The following is a 22,064-nucleotide window of genomic DNA, read 5'->3' as shown; positions in this document are numbered from 1 at the left end:
TCTAAGTTTTGAGGAGACCGAACAGCTTGTAATATATTGACACACTTTGCATTTCAGAGATAGTGTCAGGACCTGAAAACCAACTCCAATTTACGATGGCACTTTGGTTATTCCCCCTCCAGAATCAGGTGTTTCCCCCCACCCTGATCCCCACATCAGATTTGTGGGAGCAGCAACACACTTGCCCTGCACAGGCAGAGCAATGTGAACAGGAATCAAGTTCTGGGGTTAAGATCTAGTGAGAAAAGCTCATAAGGGCATTTTCTTCACTTTCAAATATCAACTTTATAAAAGACAACTTACTTTCAGCAACTCTTACTTTAAAGTTTCTCGAAGGAGCTTTAAGATCATTTTAAATAGCGCACTGTCTGTAAGATATTTGACATCCAGAAAGAACAGTCTCTGGCTGCAGAAGTGCTTTTTCTTTCCTCCAAGCCTACATTTACAGGGGGAGACACACAGCTTGGGATTTCATTTAATTCCCACCCCCCCCACCCCCCCCCCCAACTGACCCAGCTACAAGCCTGGTGCCTGGCTACAGCTTCAGCTTCCCCTGAAACCAGTCATACTTTTGCTCGTGCGGCTGACTGCTGAATTGGCAAAAGCTACCTTTGCAAAACCACTTTTGCCAGAACACCTTTTTGTGTTTGCATTGAAGAGGCAAAAATGTAGATAAAGCTTTTGCCAACAGTATCTTGGTCTACTACAGCAAATGTTACGGAGTGATAAAATAAACTACCATTTCCTCAGTGTTTTAGCTGTCCAGCACAAGAGCAAATTTGCTACTCATGAAGGAACTCAACGGTAGGTGGGTAAGCATGAGGAGAAAAGCAGCGATGCTTGTTTCAGCTTCTCTATAATCCACAGGATGTGCAAAACTATATAAAAGTGGTGGAAAAGAGAGGTGGAAAAGACATTTCTACAAGAATTGAAAGTATTCCTGGAAAAACAGAGGAAATTAACACGCACATGGAAAAGCTCCTCAGTTAGGACGACATTACTAACTTTTTTTTATTCATTTGGTCACTAAAGTATCTTTACAGGGAGCATTAAAAAAAGGAAATACCTGGAAAGATTAAAACCCACACATTGCTGTTCCCTCCCACTTAGCATGCTTGTTAATCCCACAGGTCTTGCTGAAGTGAAAAGATAAATACAAGGAAGAAAAGGTGATGCGGAGAACACACACTTCATTACAAACAGGTACTTGCCATTTCCTTTAGTTACAGAAAAGTTTTAGGACGCTGGTGACTAATATGACTCCCTAATCCTTGTCTGGCCTCAGACACCCTTCCCATAAGGTCAAGATCGGGACAAGGTTAGTGCCTTAATAAAAGAGAGAATATAGCATCTCTAATGACTACTTCTGGCTGTTTTTCTCCTTACCATTCTCACCACAGTGAGCATTTTCTTTCTTAAAGTGATGCACAGCCCTTTCCTTTACCTGCAGAGAGACCCTCACTGCTCATCCCCTGCAAGGCACAGCCAGGGACCTGATGGTGGACCTGTGAGATGGATGTTTCACGCCGAAGACACAAACTTAGGGCTATCTTCACAGGGAAGTTCAGTGAAGGTGGAAGAATCCTGTTAGCATGCCATTCCTTAGTACCTTAGATAACCTACTATTTATTTTAATGTTACCCACCCGAGGGAGGCTCCGCTAATGAATCTATTTCTGTAGTACCATAAAGGTTGAAGTTTAGAGCTAAGTTTAGAGCAGAGACATAAAAAATGTCAAACCAGGAAACAGCTTAATGAAAGCAGAGAGTAATCACAGCAAATTACAGTGAACTTTCTATGGGATTACATTTTGCATTCCCCAAACAAGCAGAGGAATTCATCTTACTTAGTGTTGTTCCATTTTACTGAGAATTCACTGTAAGGATATGCTATGTAAGGAACATAATGGGATGCCATAAAAGCTGTCTTAAAAGCTACAGTCTAAGATGCTTTTCAAAACAGAGTTCAGATTTCTTCCCACTGCAGTCCATGGAAAATAGCAAGATATGCCACAAAATATCAAAGAGAAGAAAAATAATAGTAATATAAGGCACATATTTTATTTTCTGGCTACTATAATGAGGTCTCTTTCTGAACTCCAATGTTTAGAAATCAACCAGGTAAGGTTGTAGAAAGAAAGTCCATCCCAGGAGAAGAAAGCTGGTGGTACTGGGTTTGCATGGCAAGGTTTTGGCAGTGGGAGGGCTACAGGGGTGGCTTCTGTGAGAAACTGCTAGAAGCTTCTCCTATGTCTGACAGAGCCAATGCCAGCCGGCTCCAAGACAGACCCACCACTGGCCAAGGCCAAGCCCATCAGTGATGGTGGTAGCACCTTGGGGATAATGTATTTAAGAAGGGGGGAAAAAACTGTACAACTGCAACTGGAGAGAGGAGTGAAACTATGTGAGAAACAGCTCTGCGGACACCAAGGTCTATGAAGAAGAAGGGAAAGGCGGTGCTCCAGGTGCTAGGGCAGAGATCCCCTGGTAGCCTGTGGTGAAGCCCACGGTGAGGCAGGGTGTCCCCCTGCAACACATGGAGGTTAACGGTGGAGCCGATATCCACCTGCAGCCCATGCAGGACCCCATGCTGGAGCAGATGGGTGCCCACAGAAGAATATGACCCAATGGGAAATCCCCACACTGGAGCAGACTCCTGGCAGGACCTGTGGACCCGTGGACCCATGGGGATAGGTTCCCAGGCTGGAGCAAGTTTGCTGGCTGGGCTTGTGACCCTGTAGGGGACCCAGCTGGAGCAGCTCATGAAGAACTGCAGCCCCTGGGAAGGACTCTCATTGGAGAAGTTTATGGAGGACTGTCTCCTGTGGGAGAGATCCCAGGCTGAAGCAGGGCAGAGTGTGAGAAGCCCTCCCCTTGAGGAGTAAGGAGTGGCAGAGACAGCACAAGGGACTGACCACAACCCCCATTCCACATCCTGCTCTGCCACTGGCAGGTAGAAGGTAGAGAAAATTGGGAGTGAAGTTGTGCCTGGGAAGAAGCGAGGGGTGGGGGGAAGGTGTTTTAAGGTTTGGTTTAATTTTCTCATTACCCTACTCTTTCATTAGTAATAAATTTAATTCTTTTTTCCCCAAGTCAAGTCTGTTTTGCCTATGATGATAGTTGGTGAGTGATCTCTCCCTGTCCTTATCTTTACTCACAAGCCTTTCATAATATTTTCTGTCCCTTGTCAAGGTGAGTATGGGACTGATAAAGTGGCTTTGGTGGGTGCCTGGCATCCAGCCAGGGTCAACCCAGCACACAACCCAGGTACTCCCTGCATGCTTCCAAAAGTCACTGCAGAATTTAATCTCCCCCCCACTGGCAAAATCAGGTTTTGCATGGGGAGCATCTAGCAAATACCCTGTAATCAGCACTTCACCCAACTGCTTTAAACTCCTCCTTTGAAACAGTATATATACTGTTTGCATATATACAGTATCTACACCTTCCTCTCTGGCCTTGCAGATTATCTTTCTTTCAACCAGGCTTTACAGCCCACAGTCCGGTAACAAAATAAAAGCAATTTCACATAGTATTTTACCATATGTAGTGATGTTATCTACTTTTCAACAGGTCTCCAATACGGTAAGAAGCTGGGAACTTTTTACCTCACTCCATTACTATGGCACAGCTCTGGATGGTTAGTTTAGTGTAAAAAACATGTTGGCCTTTGGGTAGTAATGTCACTGCAAATCTCTCAAGGCTAATTCCTGATGACAGCCACTGAAAATACACTGGAACGTGCACAGAACTGCAGCCTGGCTCTATTAAAGGCAACAGAAGTTTCACCACTAATTTCAGAAGGACCTTGAACCAGTCCATACTGAGTAACATGAAATAAGATCTCAGTCCATAAGGCAAAAAAAAAGAGGAGAAAGAGGTGTGTCAACAGGCTATTGTGTATTAACTGTAAAGAGAGGAAATTCATAAACCAGAAGCACGCCATGTATCCACTTGAAATGACCTGTGAATATATTACATATAAGCGCTACATGATCTGCTAACAGAGCAGTTACTCTTTCAGAGGAGAGGATTTTACAACAGAAATAGCCTCTTATATTCAGCATTTCGTAAGTTTATAGAAACAGACACAAAAGGGAATACAAGATTAAAGACCCCACGGCTATACAAATATGTTATAATTTATATATATGTATTTTAGCATATAACATACATATATATATAGATATGTTAAAATTTATTTACCAACGCTTTGCTGTTTTAACCCCCAATTATTCCTCCAATTTTTTACATTCTTTCCCGCACTAAGCCACAGAATTGTGCTGTCCTCCTCACCCTGCAAGCCTGGAGGGACAGACAGGAAGACATATCAAATCTGCCTGAAAGGTTTTGCAATCTTTGCCTCATTACAAGTGGTGTGGACTGACCCACATTTTGCTAAAAATTAGTGGTGTGCATTCTTAAAGGACGCTAGATAGATATACGGCACCTGTGCCTGTCTCCCCCATATTTGCATCTGCAAAATCCCACACAGAGCTAAAACATACAGTATTTTTTATAGGGCAGTCACAATCAGCTTTCCACACCTGTGCTGGGTGCTGTACCTAGTGGCCATTTTTCCACGCATCCCAGCTGGAGAGGCAGAGATGCTCTGAACAGCCACCCAGGCAGTATCTGGATAGGAGGTATTCTACGCACAATCCTAACACTGTTACCATAGCAAATCCATACTTAAAAGTTGGTGTAGTGCCTAAACAAATTCTGAGACTACTGATTTAAAACCAGATTGTATACTGATACCATTCCTGTGCATTCATGGGTCAGTTTTCCACAGGTCAATAGATCCCAAACTACTTTCAAACTGAACACCAGGTTTCCCTTGTGGCATAAAATATTTTGAGACTCAAACTGTGCACGACACGGGGTAAGAGCTGCAACTGCAAGCTCAGCCTTCTATAAAGCTCAGCTCAAATGCAGGGTTACAATTAAAGAACAAGCTCCCAGGCGCAGCAGGGACACCACCTCGTGCTCCAGACCATGCTCAGCTTCTGCAGCCAGGCATAGCAGAGCGAGGATCACGGACCAAGTAACTGGTTATCCCCCAGGCTGGGAGAAGGAAGGTGAAAACTCACATAAGTGAACAGGAGACATAACAGCAGGGGAGCTTGAGGCTGGCATCAGTTTTTGTGACTCGTGCCCCATGCCTGAACTTGACAGATGATGAGACTTTTGATCTCCCAGGAAAGTCTTTGCTAACTTGCATACAGAAGTGAAGACTATGGGGACCTTCTAGTTTTTTTGAGTTTTTTTTTTAAAAAGCACAAAAATTGGCATGTTAGGAAAATAAAAGTCTTAATGGAAAGCTAAAGCAAAATTCAGAACCTCGTTTAACCTCTCCACTATCAGACAAGGCTAAATTCAGGAACAAAAAGGGAGAAAGAGAGAGCTTAGAAATGAAAATAAGAATGTTTTCTTTACCTTTTCTGCAAGCCAGCCTAGATGCCTGATCTCTCGACTTCCAGCAATCCCTGTTTTACCCAGCTGGTCTCTGACCTCTGCAATCACCCTGGGGATGAGCTCATTGACACTGGAGTGGATGGCATTGAACCAGGCCTGGGCTGTAGCTGAATCCTTACTCCTGAGCACCACGGTGTGCTTGGCATCGGGTGAATGAACTTCAATAAGTCTAGAAAAATGGGGGGGGGGGGGGAAAACACGTTCACTCAGATACCATTATGCAGCTAAATTTATTACCTCGCTTAGTGTTAGCAATGAATTAACAAGAAGGATACTAACATCAAGACCTAGCACTAAAAACTTACCTTTACAACACATGACTAGAGTAGGATCATCTTAACTGAAGCCAGGTCTGTACTGGCATTATGGTAAAATTCTTGAGAAGGTGATTTGATGATGCAGATGCAGCCCCACATCTAGCATGTCAAGGAGTTTCAAATATAAAGGCAAGAAGAGCATTAACCCGTTAACATTCACCAACATGGCAACCACCCAGAACTGCCCAACAGATGACTGCAGATGGAGAAGCCAGGGATAATCTGATGCCTTCTTTAGCTGGATATCATGGTACACCCAGAGCTTCTCAGTCTGTTTATTTTACACATACAGAGCTAAATGAAAACCACCTTCATCCCAAATGGAGGAGTTTTCTTAGGACTGTGCTGTGGTTTCAGTGACACCAGTAAGCATCAACCAGAAGCCCACGACAATTGTCCTTCACCAGGAGTTAACAACATCCTCAGTGTTCCATTTAGATCCTGCTAACAGCGGCAGCAAGAAAGTGCTAATTGCAACCATATGATTGCTTCTGGCAGGCATCTTTTACAGTTTTCCACACTCCTGTGGAGAAAGATGGTTTTTTTCCAAAAAAACATCCTTACTAGACAATCCTTCAGGCTTCCACCCCACCACTGTGGTTTGAAAAGCACAAATCAACACAGTTTTCAGGAAAAATGAATCCTGTCCATCGCGGTTATGGGACCTGTGCCAACACCTTTGCTAACAACAACAAAACAAATATGCTTTGAGAGACAGCTGCAGCTATTTTCAGCTCTGTTTTCAGTGAAGTTATTAGTTATTAGTGAGGCCTTGTGTGCTCTTTATAGCTTTGTGGGCCACTTTTACTTGAACATCTGTTAAATAACCCACAAAGTAATAGTCTGGTTTATCTTTATGTAGCAATTACAAAACCAAGCCCTGGTCATTGCCCATCGCTCAACTCCCCGTCACATTTGTAGTTTTTCATTACACACGTACAGTGCCTGCCCCTGAATGTTACCCACGCAAATTCAACCTGGGATCTGAGCCTAAACACATATTTCTGTCCTGTGTACTGCTGCCCGATCTCTGGGACGCACAACGATTCCTTTCTGTAACAGAAAAGTAATTAGTTCAGTGGAATTTGTTCAGGTTGTGGCTCAAAATAGTACTGTAAAGCAAATATTTGTTACACAATTATAAAATCCTGCAATTTGAAGCTTAGCTAACAATTAAGAGATTTTAATTAATTGGTTAAATCAGAACAGAATCCAGAACAGAGGATGACTCGACCTGCACAGCTCTCTAGGGCTCAGAGAGCGAGGATTGTTGGTCTCATGTTTGTCCATTTTGGGAAGGGGAGGTCTCCACGTAGACATCGCTCTAAAGATAGAAAAGGTCATGACTTTCCAGACTCAGCAGCTGAACTGTTCAGGGTCCTAAATCACTGTTTGGATAGCTTAAAGAGTGGGTTGATTTTTCAGAAACTGCTGAGCCAACACAATAATGCATGTTTCCTCAGTAAAGCTGCTGGAGTTCAGCACTGTCTGAAAATAAAGGCTTTTATTTAGCCGCTCCAGGATGCACCAAGGATTCAACTTCAGGTACCACAAGGAAAATTCCTTGTCAGATGATGCAGGTCTGGTGAACAAGAAAACTATATAGACAGGCATGTTCCAAATCACACACTTATTTTTTCTGAACAGCAAAAAAAAAAGCCATCTTCCTTAAAGTTATGATTTAGCCCTTTGCATCCAATGATCATTACATTCAAGCACAGCTACACACCCTGGTCTGTCTTCCCATCAGAAACACTGCTCTCCCACTGCTGTATGAACTTGAGTTTGAACTTGTTCTTGTAGGCAGCTATCAATAGAAACAAACTGTACAGGTTTGGATTTTCAAAGTACATAGTGGCAATCAGTGCAACATTGTTTATTACTTACTGAGCACTTTTTTGCAGGAGATCTCACAGCAGTTTATAAATGCGGTCAGTGACAGCATCCCCATTTCACCACTGAAAAAGTGAAAAAGTGTATAACCCAGACAAGGCAGGGAACCAGCACTCAGGATTTTCTGCACTCTACATCCCATTTTAATACTTCCTTTAAAGACAAAGCTTATTTGGACAGCACAGCAGTATTGTGCTGCTTTTGAAAAATGTTAACGCACTGTATGGATTGCATGAAACAATGCTCTTTACAAAAGCTGTGTTTTCTGTAAGGGAATTCTCACCTTCAAAGTCACCGTGTATTGTGCAGTAAACAAAGCACTGAAAAAAAGACTATGAAGACTCAGAAGAATGTGCTGCTTCTTCAGTTGCAAAGGAACAGCAGCTAACTTGTGTAATTTCTTTTTAAGTTAGAACTGTAGCAGGCTTTGGTTTAAAAACTTTAAAAATAAATTATCTAGAGCTGGAAAAGCTTCCAAATGGCAACTCGCTGCCCTCCATTTTGGAAAACTCTTAAACTCTTACTTTAGCAAATGGATTAACATACAAACAAGTATTTTGCTACTTGGGCCTTCATCAAAGTTATTTCCCTTGATGGTGGCTATTTATGTATTTGTACAACAGTTCTGTCTCCTAAAATAATGAACATTTAGACAGCTCTTAACAATTGTTTCAGGGGTTCTAAACTATGCATATTGTAATATATACACATCCTACTCTGATATCAGTGTATATATTCTAGTATAGATATGCGCACGCACACACATACTAAGCCCTGCTTGCAAAAATACTTTTAAAATATCATCCCTCAGTGATTTCTAATGGGGCTATTTTCAGGACTGCTTGTCAGTCATCAAAGTTTGATGGTGATGCGCTAACAACTGCAGAAAGTCTACCTCACTCCCTGAGCTGAGTGACAGGAACATTGGACAATACATGCTACACTTCTCAAAAGTGAGTTCAAAACAGGAATAAATGCTGCTTTGACAGCCCTAAAACTGAATCCTTTTATCCACAGCACTGGTCTAGCCTGAAGAATATGTCTGCAAGCATCGTTCCTATGCAAGCTGCTAGGTAGGGCACCTTTTTTATTCATCCCTTAAGGACAAAAGTCTAAATCCTCAACTGTCTGAACTCTGCTACTGGCTATTGCTATAAGATCTGGGCACTAAACTATCCTTAGGAAACCAGGCTTGCAGATTTCCACTAAAAAGCCACAACTCCTGTCTCCGCAGTCAACTGGGATTGAGATACTACAAGAAACTTAAAATCTTCCTGGAAACCCATGGGCTCTGACTACAATCAGATGCTGAAAGCACTGCATCCCTATAAATTTTTCCCTTTTCTGCCTTTCAGCCTACGCTGCTTTGATTCACCAGTCCATTTGGATGATGCTTTTTGTATAACAGCTGACTGATGGCATTTCCATATTTTTTGAAAAGCAAAAAAATAACAGTGACCTGAGTAAACTCCACACTAAAGCACTTTAAATGTTTCCAGCAGTCCAGTCATTGTAGCTTTGATTTGTTCCTTGGCTAAACTGACCACCGCTTACTGACTTCTGTTTATCTGCAGTTCAGTGATAAAGTTCTCTTAATTCCCCACTGAATTGAAATATTTAGGGCAATGCCACAGCTGTGTTTATTCTCACACTCCACCACAGTTATGTAAATACCGCATATGGAGCTGTTTCTGATAAAGCCCGTACCAACCCAAAGGAATTATATGTTAGCTCTAGATGGCTGCCAAGATGTGCGGCATCTCTCCAGCTTGGCAATGCATATGAATGATATCACATTTTCTCAGAGATCATTTGGCAAACCTTATAATAAAAGAGTAATTTTCTCTCTCCTTCTCAGAGTCCCACTGAGCTGAAGAGTGTTTCTAGCATCCCCTTCTCTACCCCCAGAACACAGGGGTGACGCAAAACCCGGCGCCTCCAAATGCTGTAACTTTGCCTGTACGAGGCCAAAACTTCCTCCCTCACTTCATCATCAGTTTTTACTTTGCAGAGGATCAGAAGAACTTGAAAGCAAATGTTTGATAGGCCATACTCATTCCACATTTGATAAGGCCTTTTTCTGTAGGAGTGATCATTATCTCAGAAATACCTTCTATCAAATCTCTTGAAAGGCACTTCTCCCACCAGCATTGGCTCAGGACCAAATCAGGCACTGATTTACACTTCATGCCTCTTCCCGGGTCAGATTATGCATTCAGTGACTGATTAAAGCGTGGAGAAAATCCCTTGAAGTTAATGATAAACTGGAGCCTGAGTTATTTGTGTCCAGCACGCTATTTTGATTTTGCATTGGCATAGCAAGGAACAAAACACTCAGACACTGACTCTGCAAACTTAAAAAGGGATCGAGGGCCAAATGCTCACTTCATCTTCTCCATCACTCTCTGCACATGAAAACATGGCAAGTAATTTTGTTGATTTCTGAGAGTACAAACACAGGAGCCTTTCCAGCATAGGGGGGGGGGATTTAGAGGAACACAGTCAGAGGTTATATTTACATAGTTGTAGGTTTTGTTGTAAAGAACCCTGTTGGGGCTCTTTTTCAATTCTACAAGCAGCATCAGGAGATGAACCAGGAATAAAATACATTGAAATTAAGCAACAGAAACTTTGGATTTAGTCCTCAAGGAAAATATTGCATAGAGAGATTTTTAGTCTTGCAACAAATTCCCGAGCATACACTGAAGAAGCATCTTGATCTGATGCACCTAAATGGAGGTGAAAGCAATTTTACCAAGCAGCTGCTCTTTGGCTCTTTGGCATAGAAAAATCCCACTTAATTACCAAAGTCTGTCGGTCCCCTCACCATCACAAGTGTACAGGCTGTATTAACAGTTACTTGCTGACTTTCAACTTAGAGCAATAAATACAACATGGATACTTGTATCTCATTGTAAATACAACATCGATGCTTGGGAGCTGGACTAGACTGATGTCCGAACAGAGGGTGTATAAATCATTAATAAGCTGTCACAGCTGATTTCATTTTTATTTACTAACAGCTGGGCTTTAATAAAAGGGGTATCAGCAGAGTTGTGTTGCATGCAAGTAAGGAAGGGGTTTGGCTCTGTAACAGACTTGGTCACACCACCATGTACTCATTCCAACTGATCTGCAGAGCACAGCACACACTGCATTATATACCCAGAACAACAGAACAACTACAAAAATAATGTAATAGTTTTTTAAGTGTCTATGGATATTAAGGAGCAGAACTCTTTCCCACATTGCACCTCTTATCTTTTTCTTTCTTGAATTTTTCTCTTATAGTCTGGTTGTAATAGTGCTGAATACTGGTAACGGAGGAATACACAGTCCGGCCATCTTCACAGTGGATTTAGTACCAAACAATGACAAAAGTGCTGTTTCAAGGAACACTGAGTTCAGTTACTGGGGGGGGGGGGGTTTGCAGGAAATTACTTCAGAAACATGGTGGGAATTTGATTTAACCTTTAAAAGATGCTGCCTGAAACTTTAAGACCAGAAGATGTTGTGATTGGTGCGGTCATTACATTGATCACAGCTCCCTGAAGTTACTCAGCCACAGCAAGAGGGAAAGTATATTAATGCTAGGGGGAAAAAATTGTTTTGGCCACAAAAGCAATCTGCACCTCTAGCAAAGCTACAGCCAACCTCAAAGAACCTTCTACAGCAAAGCAAACCTTCTGCAGCTGGACCTGCAAGAGCTAAGCAAAAAGCAACTTACTGTAGCTGGTAATAGTGGTAAATGACCCCTTCAGATTGAGAAGACAGTGGAGAGTCTCATGCTTCTGCATAAATAAGAGATCATGGACTTGGAGGAGGATTAGATGTCTTCCAAGAAGGAACACCACTGGTGCTGTTGCTGGTAGGCAGTGTTGTAGTAGGACCCAGGAGAAAGAAGTGGACATGATTCACAAGCATGGATGAACACTAATAGGGAAATGGGACAAATGAGTAGGGCTGCTGACAGATCAGTTTTGTCTTTCAGACAAATTGTCATGGGTGAAAGTGTCACCGGAAGAGACAAACAGCAGGTCCACCTCATCTAGCAGAATGTCTCTCAATGTCTCATTACTTTATACACCTCATTTTTGGCTTCTGTAACCAAGAAATCCCAGGGATCAGTGCTTAGTGGTGGAGTGAAGCAAAACAGAAACTAGACTGTTCAACAACCACAACAACAAAACCAAAAATTCCTTCTGGATCAATTGTTGGCCTTTGAATGCTGGGGAGAGAGCACGACCTGGAAGCCAGTCTCCTGGAGATACTGCCAGCCCCTTCAGGGACAATGGGCATAGGTCACCTCCCGGCACTTTCACTACCGGCAGTAAACGCATCTTCCCATTGAATAGACTCAGAAATTGATGGAAAAGTCATGAGAACAAGTATTAACTTCAGCTAACTCTCCCTGATTCCTATTACAGAAAAATGGAATTTCCATCGGTAGAAATGCATGAGAAAGCTAGAAGCAAGCCCAAGGTATTAAAATGGCAATGACTGCATGTACAACTGAAGCACTAAAGCCCAGCCTCAGCACCTACCAACACTGAGCTGGAGCACCTATGATAGCAGCCCACTACACAAGGCTCATGCTGTGGCTGTAATTTGCAATTTGCTGCCATACAAGTAACTACGCAAGCTGCAGGAGGGAGCAGCTTTGAATACATCTGCTGAAAATCTAGCTCGTTGATTAACAGCAGGTCAGGCCAGATCAGAGCTGTAAGACTGAAATCCAATTTGCACACCTGCTGATAAGCAAGGGAAAGCACAGCGCTGAGCACAGAACAACAGCCAGGCAGGAAAAAAGGTCTCGAGTTTGTCACTAACTCCAAGCCATAACACGAGGACTGTGGGAATGAGGAGCATGGCAGGAAATGAAACCTTTGCATATCAACTTTCTTTGTTTGGCAGATCTCAGGGGTGTTAAAATTGCTCTCCAGTATTGTTTAGCAGCAGCTTGGATGTTAGCACTTCACATACCTTTACATACAGACACACATAAAACATGATTAACTGTTTTCCTCCTGTGTCCTGCCCTGCAGCACTCACTCTGCTCTTCCTTTCCCTTTAATGTGTGACACATTTCTTGGAGCATTTCTCTTTCACCACCTCTTCAGTGCTTTGATTTTTCTCTCTCTTTTTTGCAAAAAAAAAAAAAAAAAAAAAAAAAAATGTTCACCAAGTAATGCCTGCTGCAGTTCTTACTCTCATGGTCCATCGTTTGGCTTCTTTCTCTATCACCTTTTCTTAATTTGTTCCCCTCCCTTCCATCCAAAATTCATTAACTTTTTCAAAACTCCCCTAACTCAAGCAGTGGCTGAAAAAAAACCCCAAAATACAACAAAAAGCCACCAGCGTATCTTCTTTTTCTCCATTAACTCATTATTCAAATATTTTCACAGAAAAGAAAGACTTTGGTTAGAAGTTTCTTAATCAAAAATCCAGCTGAAAGTGTTTTGCCAGCCTTAGTTACTGTTACCTCCACACCACGCACATCCTTCCTTGCCACCCACTCACCCACATGACACATTTTACTCCTGTCAGGTCACATTCGGTCCTGTTCACACATAGACACACACATATGCAAAGTTTTATGTATACTCACATGTCTGCATGCATGCACAGACACCATTTTTGAGTAACACATGTAGGAGGTTTGCCCATTCTTATTTGATTTGAGGGGGAGATGTGAAGGACACCAGGAACTCACCCGCCTGGGCCCAGAAGAATGGGGAGGGAAGAAAGCACCATGTCATCATATCAGGGGAAAATATGCAACTTGTTTTTCAAGAAAATGAGACATGACTAATCCCAGACTCACCAAGACCTGCACAGATTGAAGGTCAGTCACAACATGCCATAACTAACCAGTTCTATACTGGTGTCTCAAACACCCTGAAGGAAAACTCAGGGGTTTCCACTGTGTCCCCAGATCCTGGCACATTTCCCCAGCGATTTGCTTCTCAAACTGCTGCCCAGAGACTACAGCAGGTCCTTAGGGCATTAGAAAGACACTTTAACAAGATTTAACAAAAAAAAAAATTAAACCTGAAGTAAATAAAAGTAAATTAACATTTGAAGTTCAACCTAGTTTGCCAATGCGTTTGAGTAAACAAATACCCTTGAAGTTGCTCTGCAGAAAATGGCCTTTGGGTTGTTTGGTGGGTTGTTTTTTTCTTTCAAAAAGCTTAGCTGGTGATTTGACTCAAGAGACCAAAATTCTCTTCTCTACAGAAGGGACAGTCCTACAGAGGTGTTCGATCTCAGTGGCCTTCCAAGACGGTTGAGAAGAAACTGAGGTTAAGACATAAATTCATATGACTCAGAGAAAAACTGGTGACCTGTTTGGCTGGTGGAAAGTTTCACAAATGATGGAAAATAACTATTCCTAATAATGAAAAAACCAAAATACAAAATTCACCCTTTCTGCCTAGAGGCTTCAGAGCTCCAGCTCCTACAAGGTTGGAAAACTGCCCCTTATCAAGACAGATGACTGCTTCCAAAATGCACCAGCAATTCCAGAGCTACCCAAAAAGCAGATGATGTAGATGATAGAGGACTGTCAGACAGCCAAGCCCACCAATTATTAATTCTAGCAGTTAATTATTTGCCCCAATATTCTGTTATAAGAAATACAGCTTTACAGGTCTCTAATCTGACAACCCTAGCTCTGAATGCATTGACCCTGGCTACCAAGGAGGGTCCCACAGCCATGCAATATTTAGTGAGGACATGTTAATGTATCAAGGAGGAGGAGGAGGCCTTCCCATCTCCCAGCCATTTATCCATCCCACCACTCCACTCCTCTCCCCTACACCCCAACCTCTTCCCTCTCTTACCCTCAGCATACTGAAGGGGATGCTGCAAACGCCTTTTTAACTATATCACCTAACTTCTCTCAGCTTGAAAAGAGAGAACACTAGATAAATTTGAAGTGCCACCTACTTATTCACCCCTTCCAGTAAAGAGCAGATTTTGGGGGCAGATTAGCAATTACAGTACTATAAACAAGAACATTACAAGAAACATCCAACTTTACACAAAAGGGGGATTTAGATCCATAACAGTAAAATAGTTGGGAATTAAGGTTGAAAATGCACATTCACCTTGATCTTAAATTCACAGCCCTTTGTGGACAAGGAGGTAAAGGGCTTTACAGTAGTAAATCACCCTTCTATAACAGACCAGGCACACTGCGATAGCACAGCACAACAGGGTGGTTTAAGGATGACAGGAGAGTCAACCAGGGTTTCACCCTAATTATCATCATTTTTGTTCTTTTCTGGATTTGAATTCCATCCTTTCAAGTTGCTTTAATGTTGAATTGTTGATTTCTTCCCTAGTTTAACAGTAATCTAAACAGATAATAAACACAGCCCACTAGGAAAAAAACAACAACAACAAAAAAACAGTAACAAAAATTCTTGATATAAATCAGGACTTTGACTCCAGCAGGCTCAATGACTTCTTCAAAGAACTTATTCATATTCAAGTAGTAAAACATGTCTGTACCAATAATGATAATGAAGTGCTATATGCCTTTCATCCAAGGATCTCAAGCTGTAGCTCACAACAACACTGCGAATTAAGTAGTCTCCCCATTTCACAGAGGTTTTTGTCTACAGCCAGAGAGCAGCCCAATAACAGCACAAGGAGCAAGGCACAAATTCCTTAGGAAGGTGTGAAGGAGAGGTTTTTTTTATACTGGTAATGCACCCGTTATAGTATCATTACCTTTGCTCTATCCCCCATGCATGCCTAAGTCCTTTCTCTTTCTTTTGCCCGCCTACTCATGGTAACAGCAAAACCACCCAAGTTTCCTAAACCAGAGGCCAGTCCTGCTAAATCTGTACCATCCATTAGGAAGGGAAGATTCCCACCTCCCCAGGATGCCCCACAGAACTGCTGGTGTCCAACCCAGGACTGACACAGCTCCAGCATGCTGCAACAGTGCCAGTGCAATGGTGGAAACGGTTCATCACCTCCTTAGTCCCATGGCCAGGGCTCAGCCTTTGCTCAGCACCTCACTCGATCTGTGCTTCTACCAGTAGGAAGTGCCACTGGCTGAGCCCAGTGTTATCAAACTACCTTTTAAGAGGCCAAAGGCAAACCTCAAGATAAACAGGACCTATGCTCTCAAAGAGCAGCCATAACTCATCGTCGGTACGATGGGCATTCTCTGTGGCAGTGCCCTGTCCTCTGCATGCCCCACACCAGGTATGTGACTTGGGGGATCCACTCCATCAGTAGGGAAAAAAAACCAGTCTGCAAAACAGCACACCCAAACCACATTGTTCTTCAAGGAGAATCCAGCCTTTGCTTTGTATACCAGTGGTTGCTCGTGCCTGGCAACATCAAAATATAGACCTGTTTATCAAGCAGGGAACAGGCAGGATGGAGGCATGAGCCAGCCCATGCTCTCATCAACAAGATGTCCAGACTCTTCTCCACTGCCTAACACTTGCCTCCCCTCCACCTCTGTCACCTTTACATTATACCAGCATGAGCCTGAAGAGGTGCAGGAACTAAATGGCTTTCATTCCTTCAGGAGAGACGGGAGAGAAGGGACCTGTTTCAGTTGAAAGGGACCTATAACAATCATCTAGTCCAACTGCCTGACCACTTCAGGGCTGACCAAAAGTGAAAGCATTATTAAGGGCATTATCCAAATGCCTCTTAAACACTGATAGGCTTGGGGGATTGACCACTTGTCTAGGAAGTGTGTTCCAGTGTTTGACCACCTTCTCAGTATAAAAATGCTTCCCAATGTCCAGTCTGAACATGCCAAGTCTTGTAGATCTTACAAAGAAAAATAGTTGTGCGGTGGATCAGTAGTGAAACTAGGAGTTCTGGCATGTCCCAAACTCATGTGGACGTCTTTTATAGAGTTCTACTGAAAAGGCATGGAGTTTCTACTTGTACTCCAGATGCCACCTATAGAAATCTGCCTCACAGCTGCAAATGCATCAGAAAAAACATTCAGCAAGCCAATTTTCAGACGGTATTCTTCTATATTAGTGTCATAGATCCCTGACTTCTACTTAAAGATGTTTGCCTTTTTATTTCATCTTCACACCCTTCTTCTAACTTCTTACATTTGTCATCAGTATTCATGGCTCAAGTTTTTTGGCACAAGGACTAGTTTTTACTATGTCATATTAAATGTAGTTGAAACTCAGTTTTTAAAGAAGCTTCTACTTTTGTTTTCATGCCTTATTGTAACAAAAGTAAATACATCCAAAATCACCAGAATTTCTTTTATATTTAATGTCATTTCAAAATCACACAGGGCTATTTCATGCTTGCATCAATTACATGCTTATACACCAATTACAATTCAAAATGTTAAACCTCACTGACCATGTTTCTGGGCACTACTGACATTACAGTACATTAAATAATGTAATAGTCTTTTTTAAAAAAGAATATATGCAAAAGGAACCAGTTTGGGGAGCAACTGCAGTAAATCTTGCAAATACTTCTTTCAGTGAATCAGTATTTCTCAACGCAAAAAAAACCCCACCAAAAACCAAAAAACAATTAATCAACGTAATGAAGCAGCTTAAGTCTATAGTTCTCTTTGGAGTAAACGAATCTCGGTGTCTTGCACTGCCCTGTCATCCTGGGAAGCTCAGGAAATTCCCAAATGCAGCTCAGTGTGCAGAGCCCAGAATGCATGGATACCCACCAGTTCCTCTGCCATCTTTAAAACATACCTGCTCAATTCTACCTGCTGATAGTAATTCTCAGTCCAACCCTGAAGTGGACAAGAGAAAAGGAAAGTTCCTTATCTGTTTCTCCGTGCGTCCTCAGTGTGAAGTCTATGAACTGCACCCATGCTTGCTGCGATGCTACCACTCATTGCAGCTGGCAGCCAGCACCACGCTGCTGGGAATCTGTCTTGGCTCATTTTTCCTAGCTTCAAAACCAAAGGAAACCTTTCCCAACAGAAGGCCAAATTCTGCCAGTGAGTAACTTAATCCTTAAGACTGGTTCCCTGCTGAAGTTCGCTGTAAGGATCACGCTGCTCTGGACTCCTGCCATTGGAAAAATGTGATTGGTGCATACCAAGTGCCGGCAGGATCAGGCCCAAATCTCCTGGGTTTAGCTGAATGAAGCATAAGCAGGATTTTAGGGTGATTTCAAAAGCAGATGAGAAAACCTTTTCTGTCCACACAGCATGGCCTCATTCCTTCAAGGAATACTGTCTCCTGTGCGGTGTACAGAAGTACCTTTTTATTATGTCCCAAGACTTTAAAAGCATCAACAAATTCCACCTCAGAAACCAATTTCCTTTTTTTTTTTTTTTTTCTTTTCCCTCCTATTCCTTAATATCATTACTACAAATTGATGAAAAGGTTTTTATACTGCAGCAAGTTTTACTGCTTATTGGTATTATTAGTCCCGTACATCCCTTCACTGGGATGGGATGCTCCTCTGTGAGGTCTGACATTAACCTTTAATGCTGCCACTGAGAAGGACACTTATCAGTAAAAATGCAGGCAAACAACAGATTTAAGTAGTAATTATTTTAACCTGGTTTCTTTCAGTCTAAAATATAACAATGGCCTCTGCATCTAGAGGAGAATGACACAGATGTCACTAAGCTCTGCATCTTTTCTCCAGTTGCCATGTTTTTACTATTAAAATAATTTTCCTACACACTAAGTTTGGCTTGTATTGAGAATCTTCTTCTTGGTATCTTACAGCTTTTTTAATCAGGCAACAAAGACGACAATTCCCTACCTCCTTCAGAGTGAACCTACAGGCAGGTTAGGTGAAGGAGACGGCTGATAGCCACTGGCTCCAAAAGCACCAAACTTCACTCCTGCTCTGAAATATCAGCCTTACCAAACCATCTGAGTGTAGATACAGACTTATGAATTTCTTAACAAGGGCCAGTCTTCAAGGACAAGCAGAAATCCTATGCAAGGCTACTAACTATAGCGGGAAAACCATATGGGTAACCCCCTCCGTGCCTGTGAAACTCACCTTTCATCCCAGCTTTCTAAGAACTGGAGACGATTCAGTGCCAACAAGCAGGTATTTCCTTCTGGGTCCTTTAACATAGGTATCTGCTCATGCTGAACATCAAACCAGTTCAGCCTTGTCCCACAGTCCTGCCATGACATGATCTCCAGCCTGCACTGCAGAAATATCTGCAGTGTAAAACTCATGCTTTCGATGTCCACACTTGATCTTAGATGAAAATTAGTTCAGCTATAGCCCAAAGCAGCCCTTTTATGGCCAGCATATGCTTTGGCAGCCTGTCAGCAGTGCTCTTCTAAAGCCATCCAACAAAGTGACACCATCAGTTATAAGATCTATGTGTGTCAGGTCACTGGGTTATGAAACAGAAGTGTCATAAGCATGTAAGGACATGATTTGGGCTCTGCTGTGAAAGAAGATCAAATTATTTTTGCAGAATCAGATTACTGTCTTGGGATACATTCCAGTGGGAAAAAGGTTGCTGCACTGTAACAGCATTTCTACTGGGAAATATCACTTCCAGTATTCAAAATTGATAAACCCCCTTGAATTAGGTAAAGATGCGAATCAATAGGATTCTACTATTACACTGCAGCTAGCATGATGGTGAGGTACTGTGTGCTTGGATGGAAAAATACAGCTTCGGCTGTACACTGCACTGTGCTGGACTACAGTAAAAATCAGAAGTCACTCTTTCCACAGGACATGACAGCAACAAAAATATGAAAACCATGACAATAAGCAATACGACCCTCCCACACATTACTTCCTGGTAACAACTAAGAACACACACATTCGTAGCACGCTTCAAAAGTCAGCTCCATCACAGAACTATCAGGAGCAATGTGTGTGTGTCCCTCTGAATCAGTTCTCCGGGCCTTCAGACAGAACTGAGGACCAGGAGAGTGACAGAAGCTGAGAACTACAATATGATCAAAAAAAAAAAAAAAAAAAAAGAAAAAAAAAAAAAGGTGGGGTGGGGAGGAAATGCTGAAACAGTTAAGCCAACAGGTGTAAAGCATCATTACACTGAGCTGATTCAAACAATGTGACCTGCACAGGTATTTTTAAAATGCACTCCGTGGCAGAAAGAACAGCAAACTCTCAGGCTAGTGATAAAGCTGTCAAACCTCAACATCTTAAACTATACAGACATAAATGAAAAAAAAGTGGCTGATAGCAATAACCATCTTGACTTAAAGTTGAGAAAGACTGCTAAGGTAATTGTTGTTTTACAGTTGCACTTCTGTAGTAGTCAGTTACCACTGACCATGGTGGTAACTAGTTGGCGAGATAAAGCGCAGAAGTAAAGCAATACTAAACAATAAAGCAGGGAGAGGAACCTTAAAAGAAGGTCAGACAAATATAAAAAAAAGAAAGAAGGAAAACTACAGAGATACTAATAAAGTTTCTGAATTACAGTGCAAGAGATTACAGGGGAGTCCATTCTCCCCAAACCCCCTTCTGCTCTCCCCTTTTTCTTATCCTTCTCTTCAAATGAAAATGTTAACTTTTATTTATGCCTATATGTAAGTGCCAAGAATCAAAGGCATTACACCGAGCTTCTGGGCAAGCCAGCACATTACAGAAAAACAAAAAGGCCGTTATTTGGATGGAAGAACCAGTCTGTATTACTGACTTGACTGGTCCCTTTTTTATTAGCAGCTGTTTGAGGAGGGATCAGAGAGTGTGCTGGTGTGGTGCAGCTGTTCCACATATGTTATAAATAAGGACTGGTAAAAGCTCATCCTATTTTTAACATTATGAAAAAGAAACGATAAGAAGTCACAGAAATTCCCCATTAATGCCTTGTAAGTGGAACTTTTCTCCTATTCTTGACTTTATTGCCCAGAACTGCATGGACAAAACAGCCCATTCTTAAAATAATATTCATTAAGTAAGAAAAAAAAATGCAATTTAGTGGAATTTGATTAAGCCAGCCTGGAATATGTAACTAATTAGTGTGTACAGTGTCTTTTCCTTCAAAAGCAGACACTTAATCATGATGAAAAGAAAACCCTAAGATTCTATTTCTTAATAAAAATGCTGAATTACTGCACTGAAGAGTTTCTCTACCACAACCCAAAAGCTGAACCCAGCACCACCGTGACTCAGGCACCAGCACCCATGCTTCCCAAACCTGTGTCAGCTTGCCCCTCACTGCGTTGATGTGTTGGCCAGAGCACCATCACCAGCTCCTGCTCACCAACCCCAGTGCTGAAAAGGTCAACAAGAATTCAATGTGAAGGCAAAATCCCAGCCCCAGGCAATACCCCTGCTTACCTGTTTTCGGGGTCTGACACTGCCATGTTGCGTGTCACGTAGCACATCTTGAGTGGTATTGTCTTTTTGTCTCGGTGGATGGAGAGTGAAAGCTGTGACAGTGGGTCAGTGGAGGCGCAACCCAAGCGGGGAGATTCGGGGGGAGGTGTCTCCCACCCAATTTCTGAAACAGGGGAGCCTTTCTTCACATAGGGGGTTGCTTCTCTCATGTATTTCACTATGGAAAGGAGGGAAAAAAAAAAAAAAAGAAAAAAAAAGGAAAACAATAAATTAATGGATATTCAGTAGTTGCATCCCACATGAGTTTTTTGAACTGCTACCAATCCTCAGGGCTGTTTATTATTTATATTCATCCAGCATCACGACACTGAAGCAAATACAGAAGACTGAGATCTAACTGCTGCCAATCACAGTATGGTGCAATGAGTAAAATGAGTAAAACAAACAGAACAGGCGAAATAAGAACTTATAGCTAGTGTAAGGCCAGAGCCATCCAACCTCTACAAGACAAACCTCACACAGGTATTCCTGTGTACGGAAGCCATGAGCTGGCTCAGGTATAGGGAAGCTTTTAAGAAAGACATTCAACCAAGTGACAGTGACTTTATTATTTCCCTAACTAAAATGTTCCAGTGATATTCCCAGTGCTGCAAACTCACATCTCACTTCTGGTTCACGCTTGTCAGTGTCCCGCCACTGATCTTGACAGCTATTTCTGCTAGCTGGGAAGCAGTTTTAGCTGATCTACTTGTGTGTGTATAGATATATATATAAGGATTAAATAGAAACCAATTCACCTCTTAGCCTTCTCTTGAGAAAATAAAATTGAACTTGAGCCTTTTGTGAGAGTGGAGGTATCAGATTAGATCTCTTCTCAGCCTCTTCCAATGCTTTTTTCCAATATGAATAAGGAAAAGTGAATGTAGGATTCCCAAATGATCTTAATGTATTCAAAAATCAGTATGTCCTTTACACTCATACTTTGTATTCCCCTCTTTATGGAGGCAAATATTGCAACATTTTCCCTGGTTTTGAGTTCTTTTGGCTGTTCAGGATCACTTTTGCTTTTGCTTTTCATGTGCTTAGCAAATCTGTCAGCCAC

The 22,064-nt window shown here is 42.1% G+C and overlaps 1 protein-coding gene across 1 annotated transcript in view; it reads right to left on the bottom strand.

The window, feature by feature from the left end:
- The window catches only part of SNTB1 (syntrophin beta 1), a 116,041-nt gene that overhangs the window by 37,115 nt on the left and 56,862 nt on the right, over positions 1–22,064 (bottom strand). Inside the window, exons 2-3 of the mRNA XM_055705629.1 lie at positions 20,963–21,179; positions 5,439–5,646 (exon numbers count right to left, since the gene is read on the bottom strand). Of these exons, the coding sequence (XP_055561604.1) occupies positions 5,439–5,646; positions 20,963–21,179 (425 nt within the window). The remainder of the gene's footprint in view (positions 1–5,438; positions 5,647–20,962; positions 21,180–22,064) is intronic.

This window comes from Falco cherrug, chromosome 3 (genome assembly GCF_023634085.1).
Source record: "Falco cherrug isolate bFalChe1 chromosome 3, bFalChe1.pri, whole genome shotgun sequence".
Taxonomy (NCBI): Eukaryota; Metazoa; Chordata; class Aves; order Falconiformes; family Falconidae; genus Falco; species Falco cherrug.
The sequence above is the reverse complement of the archived record's forward strand: the minus strand, read 5'-3'. Positions and strand labels throughout refer to the sequence as shown.